Below are 7453 nucleotides of genomic sequence, written 5' to 3'. Positions count from 1 at the left end.
AATCACTAGCCTTACGTTAGGGAATCTGAGACAGTCCTTATATTGGTAACTACTAAAATGGTTAGTACAAACCTAGTTACTATAGCCTCGTACTACAGTATAACAAAGATAACCTTACGGTAGAATAGGATAGAAGTAAATTTTATTTAGTTGATTTCACTAGGGATTCAATATTTGAGATATTGACAAAGCGATTGGTTAAAGATGTTGGCAAAGCGATTGGTCAAGATGGAACAGTTTCCGCCGCCATGGAAGTTCGAAGGAAAGAAGTTGTTTGTACTGGCTTGGTTCGACAAGTGGCACAATTTCTTCAACTCGCCGGCGTATCGTATACGGGCTTCGCAGAAAGATGAGGATCAGTATACGGTATCCGGGTATGCATCACAGGTGTATCTGAAGCAGTTTACATCAGTGACAGGATTGTGTTGGATATACAGCGCGGATTACCTCAACTACGGCGTTGGAAGTGGAACGGTTTCTCAATACGGTATTCGTAATCCATCGTTATATGTGTATAATCATGATGCTATTGTGTTGGCGTCACGCTTGCAGGAAGTTTATGATTGCATGAGAACTTTTATCACGACTTTTTATGGTGGTTTGAACGGTGAATTATTACTAGATGACCTAGACAAAAATGATTTGCCGTCAGCCGCTGTAGTTTCAACCACCATGTTGACGGCGAATCCCGGGCTTAAACACCCGTATGCACCAATGGGAGAAGACTCGCGATATGGAGGGAACTTCTATTATACAGGAGGAAAATCTGTATCAGGAGGAAACTCTGACACTCGCGGAGGGAAATCTGGTGCACCGGTGACAGGTGCGGCTCGATATTAGAATGGTTATAAAGGTTGCTGTACTACTCTACCCAGAGAGAATATCAGGAGTTCTTACAAACCGAATCGAGCATATCGACCACTTTCGGAAAAGACACCGTCACCAGCGCCAGCAGAGTGCAGTCAGTGTCAGTTGCGTCACTGCAGTCCTAATTGCCCTTCTTGTAGTATTTGCAATAAGACGGGTCACTGGCGGTCTGTGGTCGGAATACACCCAGACGGGGTTATTAGTGTTCAACCAGACAGGGTTGTTAGTGTTATTTTAGTTTGGGTTATTTTAGTTTATAATATCAGAATCTGTAAACTTAGTTTGTACCGATCAGGGTTTTAGATCGGCACATGTCTCAGAAATAATTAGATTCTGAATTTAAGGTTTAATGAATAAAAGAACAACGTCTCCCTCTGAACAAAGGGAGAACGTTGAGATATTGTTATTCCACGTTTAACTACATTTTTAACAAACTAATGAAGTTGTTCTTTTATTCATCTATCTAACAAACAAACTAAATCACAGCTCAGAAATAATTTTTCATATCAAGAGCAGAGAATAATATGGAGGAAACAACAAAGAATCAGGAAGAGGGAGACGAGTAACTCAGAATAGGGAATGGAACCAGACGGATAGTGGTTACGTTAGTAGTGATACAAGTGATTCAATGCCAAAATTGTGGGAGAATAATAGTAGTGATTCAGACACTAGCTTACAAATACATAATACAGAGCAGCGCACAATCCGAAGGGCCATACAAGACAACGTAGACAATTGACATTTATTGATCACATTCATGGGGAAGAAGTGGAGTCTAGTGAATATGTAGCGAGTGCCGGGTTATCTCGAAATTCGTCTTCAGAGCGTTTCAGCGTGTCATCTGCCGACGATCATCCAGCAGGGGAGGATAGCGTGAATAGTGACAACAACCCACGCCTACCACCAGTGAAGTGTAAACGCCAACGACATCGTCATTATAGACGAGGAGAAGGGCGTGATCAGGTTTCACCACAACAGCTGGCTGAACTCATGGCCAAACAGCAATCACTGTTCGACAAGTATGAAGAACGTTTGCAGCGTATTATACCCGAGCAGTTCAATCGGACCCAAGGGGAGACCGAATCGTCTCAGCGTCATCATTCGTCCAATAGTGCTGACAACCCAGAATTTCGTATCCGAAGTCTCGGACAACATCATGGTCTGGGTTACGAGTCTCCAGAGTCGGATGTTCCAGCAACACTGAGTGATACACCATCTATCCAGGAATTCGCACACGAACAACTACTTGCTAAGCAGAACCCACACGGGGCAGCAGCTTTGAAGAACGTCCACGACCGGTTGAGCACCAACTTTCTTAAGCAACAGCAGAAGAAGGTCTTCGAGCAGGGAGCCTCACGGGAAACGGTGTGTACGCCAGAGAAGGACTCATCACAGTTACCATCACCCCCACCGACACCGGCAAGAGTTGAAGCCAGCCGTCAGGTACTTCACGCACGCATACTTAAGTTATCGGATGAACTGTGCCAGGCGATAGAAGCCGACAATACAGCTCGTGTCGACGCCCTTCGGGGGGTGTTGGAGACACTGCGTGCGACATTAGAATCTAAACCAGTTGACAAACGCAAGGCCCCGGCACCACGCAATTGGCTTGACTGGCCTTCTAATCGCTACCATTTGAATGATGTCATGGAGCGGGACACTAAGGGAGCCCTCTTCGAAGCGTTGAAGAACGCACATATCGCAGGCCTTCATGAAACATGGAGTCTAACATGGTTCTATAAGGTGTTGACACTCGAATATATTAGAGACAACACGGAGCAGTTGAAGGCGTGGACACCTGAGTTACAGATTGCACAGATATGCTCACATGAGACACAAGCGACCGTAGATCCGGCTTTCCGCAAGCTAGCTAAAGGTCACAGTAAACTAGCGCACGTACCAGTCATGGCACAGATGACCCGGTTGATGGAAAATCGCCATCGAGCGCGTGAGCATTGTCAGACGGACGCTGACTTCCAGCAAAGTCTACTGAATCACTGCGTGGTACAGCTGTTGGAGGAAACGATCAATGCTCGCACATATGAGCGCACACTCCAACTACACCCCAAATGGCATTTGATGGCGACCCATGAATTGCTACAGCTGTTGAGCCCGGACATACAGGAGACACAACAACGATCGACAGCTCGTTCCCTCGGTCGACAACAACATCACACAGGTAATACAACACGGGACTACACCAACAGTCGTCCGAACCCACAGACAACGCAACGACAGAATCAGAACTGGGCGCAGCGTCCTCAAGCCGCGGTACCTACAACGTGTGTAGGTTGTCAGACACAAGCACCACCATCATAGAACAACGCAACAAGGGGAGACGGACCACCGCGCACGCCAGAACGAACAAGGTCGTCCTTTCCGCCCTACAACAACAGTTCCGCCAGGACAAGGACAAGGTGGCAACTCGACCAGACAGCCACCGGTGCACACACCTACTACCCAACCACAGGTGAACACGATTACACAAGAAGCAGGAATCGATCCACCTCCCGTGGCCACCGAGATGCACATAGACGCCATACTCACCGCAGACTACCATGACGAGGAACACCCAGCAAGAAACACGATACAGCAGAGCTGGGATCCAATGACAGGCGATAGTTGAGAGGTGAGGGTGTCTGATGCGGAGATAGTATTAACGTTGGTACACACTATTAATGACGTGATGGCGATTAAAGACCCATTACTATCATCCGATAACCGCGTCTACATCCAACTGCAACTGAACGGACGCACGTTCAGAGCGTTAATAGACACGGGTGCAAATAGAAGCTGCATCTCTCAGACATCCGCAAACTTACTGGGCCGTCCAATTACTCCAGCACCACCTGGGTCGTTCATATATTTAGCTGACAAGGCAGTCCGAACTCCGCGTCTGGGGACGACGGAAGTAATACCGATACGGTATGGTACCAACATTATCCAGGGTTCGTTCGAACTAATGAACCTACCTACGGGCATGGACATTATCATAGGACAGGATATGAGGAAGGACCTAGGGTTGTATATAGGCGGTATTCAATCACCTCTTGCTCCTATCGACCCCACGGAGCTTGATGAATTGCTGAAGCCAATACCACGGCGGCAATCACCGAATACAGCGGAGCCGGTGGATGCTCGACAACGGTTGAATACGGAGTTAAAGGCGAACGCGGCGATTCCAGACAACGCACGATGTCGCCTCGAGGGGAGTGAGGTCATGATACCAGTTACGCGAGAACAAGCCATGAGTATGCGCAGATCCACACGTAATTTCGTATCAGATCGATGGCTACTTTATACCGATGAGCAAGTACAGAAGTGGTTGAAAGACTTGGTCATTACTAAACGAACTACACCAACAACAGTTAATCTATCACTGCTGGCCGTACCTACGTTTGATAGTGAAGGCAACGATAAGAAGGTGCGGGTGTGTTTAGACATGCGTGCGGTAGATGCACTCATTCCCGGTGACCAATTCTTGATTCCGAAAGTTAACGAACTCATTTCCCGACTGAAGAGCAAGATGTACTACACAACGCTGGACATCTCGGCGGCCTACCACAGACTACTGATACATCCAGATTCACGGTATCGGTTCAGCTTCACACATGAACGCTACCAGTATTCGTAACGTCGGCACCATTCGGCCTACATGTACTGACGCAGCAGTTCCAGCGTACATTGAGCACAATCCTGGACGGACTACCAGTACATCACTACATCGATGATATAGTGATTGCCAGTGATGATTACGATGAACACATCCGTATAGTAAAGGAAGTCATCAAGCGTCTTACATACCATAGTTTTAAGCTGAACCCATCCAAGTGCCACTTCGCAATTGGGGAGGTAATGATACTGGGCAAGAAAGTATCAGCACAAGGTATCGATGTGGATCATGAGAAACAGGCAAAGCTGCTAGATTGGCCAACCCCACAGCGATACAAGGACATAACGTCAGTGTTAGGCTTAGCGAACTATCTTCACGAGCACCTCTCCAACTTTGCCCATATCGTAGCACCGCTACGGGAGTTCTGCAAACTCAAACCGAATGAGTTAATTGGTGAACGGTGGAAACAACGATATACCGACGCGTGGCAGGCAATGAAGGAGGCGGTGGTAAATGCAGTAGCATTACATTTTCCGGTAGAAGGGGTACCACTGAATTTGTAGACCGACGCCAGTGACTACGGTATAGGCGGAGCATTGTTCCAATGGGTCGACAGCAAGAAACACTACCTGATGTTCTTTCCGAATAATGTAGATGTGTTTGCGTACCCACAGAACGCACAATTGCCTGATGACAATGAAGGGGCGTTTAAGCACGACTGGTCGTTAGTGGATGGATGGATGAATCCACCTTGAAAATTGATACACAAGATGCTTAGGAAAATCAAGACAGAGGGAGCATCCGCCACAGTATGTCTACCTTGGGTACCACGGGCACCATGGTTCGACTTATTCAAGCAGCTGCTCCAAGCTGAACCAGTACTGGTGCCTAGAACACCACATACCTCTCTGAAGTTTGGCAAGTATGCGTGCGGCAAGACACCTTGGGGTCATACAGTGATAGCGAGACTAGGTCCATCCAATAACTTCAAGCTGGACCCTCTTTTCTCACAGTGACTGGGTTACGCAGAACCACGCTATATACCGTCTGCAAAATGTTTGGACACAGCACGAGAGATATCGGTCGCCATGGCTGAAGCCGAAGGTCAACCTGCATTTGCACAAGCAACGCCGGAAGAACAGCTTCGGCGTACACAACTGACACGAGCACAGCACGAGCAAGGCCATCACGGGGCAGCCGATACTGTACAACAGCTCCGCAACGATGGACATGTGTGGCCGGGCGCTCTAGAACTGACGACAACGGTTAAGCGACAGTGTAGTACATGTTTAGGTCAGGACACACTACGTAAAGGTTTCCACCCGATGATCAGCATCGACGCACGCTACCCTTGGGATCACATTCAGATGGACTACATTCCTATGCCGATCGAATCGCGGAGGAAGAACAAGTACATTCTCCATGTGTTAGACATTGCCACTGGCTATTCGATTCTACGTGCAACTCCGAACAAGGCAAAGGAGACCACGGTACAGACAATGTTAGAGATTTTCGGTGAACACGGTTTCCCACGACGACTACAAACCGACATGGGACCAGAGTTTACAAACAAAATAGTGAACACCCTGGTGCAGGAAGTGGGCATGCTACACAGGGTATCACCCGCATATCGCCCACAAGTCTTAGGGGCAGCCGAGCGTCGCCATAAAGATATTACACGATCAATACGGCAATGTTGTGAGGCGGTGCCACTTCAATGGGATGAACGCCTTCCGTTCACTATGCTCTATCCGAACCTCCGTATCTCTCGCAGACATAAGAGTTCACCTTTTAGCGTGTACTTCGGACGCAGGCATGTCCCGTTTGCCGACTTTGCTGATGTGGTACCGGAATCACAACCAGTGACCAACGATACATGGGCGCAACGATTAGATGAGATGCAAGATACCATCTTACCAACCCTTCACCATATCAGACTTTTGACCGTCTCCATGCCCACGACTTGGTACACTTCGATGAAAGCGACGTAGTGATGGTGCGCTCGGAAGGCAGAACGACGAAAGCAATGCGTCCTCTCTTTGGGCCGTATGTGATCAAGACTAGAATCGGGCAACGTTACGAGTTAGCGAACAAAGACGGGTCCGCACCATCAGAATTCAAGGGCAAGCCAGTCCGTGTTGAACTCCTCCGGTTAGTACATCGTAGTACAGACCCACCACTTGATGATACCTTGTGGGCAGAAGGCGGAGTTGAGTTCCGCCACATTGTTAAGCATCGTACGAACGATGAGACAGGCAACCTTGAATACCTGGTGCGTTGGCGCGAGGGTGACCCCACGTGGGAGACAGCCGAAGCCTTTACCGACCCCAACGACATTGTCGCTTACCACAAAGACTCGCAGACGCGTACGCGCAAACGACGCCGCGACCAGATTTAGACTCTTACCTGTATATAGTTACTTATATGTCATGAACGACGGTGCGCTCGAGACGTATACTTCGGGCCCTCTAGCTCTCTGAGGATAAATGCCAGCACACTGCTTTAGCTCTCTGAGGATAAATACCAGCATGTCGGTCAGGGTTTGAGTATTCCTTTCCTTTTCTCTAAAGCTGACACACTGGTAGGTAGTGCTTCAGCTTGGGGGGAGGGTTGTGGTCGGAATACACCCAGACGGGGTTATTAGTGTTCAACCAGACAGGGTTATTAGTGTTATTTTAGTTTGGGTTATTTTAGTTTATAATATCAGAATCTGTAAACTTAGTTTGTACCGATCAGGGTTTTAGATCGGCACATGTCTCAGAAATAATTAGATTCTGAATTTAAGGTTTAATGAATAAAAGAACAACGTCTCCTTCTGAACAAAGGGAGAACGTTGAGGTATTGTTATTCCACGTTTAACTACAGGTCACACGTATTGTCCATCTAATGCCACTGTTGCCGCGGTCAAGCACAAAGAATGACGTGATAGTAGTGAATGGGATGGGCCCGCAACACATGCGTATGGTGAATATT

At 47.8% G+C, this 7453-nt stretch overlaps 2 protein-coding genes across 2 annotated transcripts; both read left to right on the top strand.

Moving 5' to 3' along the window:
- Positions 1-204: 204 nt before the first annotated feature.
- SARC_03094 (hypothetical protein) lies at positions 205-840 on the top strand (the record flags this gene model as incomplete). The annotated part of the gene is made up of 1 exon (XM_014303116.1): positions 205-840. The coding sequence occupies one exon, from the start codon at positions 205-207 to the stop codon at positions 838-840; it is 636 nt and encodes a 211-aa protein (XP_014158591.1).
- Positions 841-6473: 5633 nt separating this feature from the next.
- On the top strand, positions 6474-6878 carry SARC_03093 (hypothetical protein; the record flags this gene model as incomplete). Its single annotated transcript, XM_014303115.1, has 1 exon — positions 6474-6878. The coding sequence occupies one exon, from the start codon at positions 6474-6476 to the stop codon at positions 6876-6878; it is 405 nt and encodes a 134-aa protein (XP_014158590.1).
- Between the last annotated feature and the right edge of the window lie 575 nt (positions 6879-7453).

This window comes from Sphaeroforma arctica (assembly GCF_001186125.1).
Source record: "Sphaeroforma arctica JP610 unplaced genomic scaffold supercont1.151, whole genome shotgun sequence".
In the NCBI taxonomy this organism is placed as follows: Eukaryota; class Ichthyosporea; order Ichthyophonida; genus Sphaeroforma; species Sphaeroforma arctica.
Note: the sequence above shows the minus strand (reverse complement) of the source record. Positions and strands in the feature narration are given on the sequence as shown.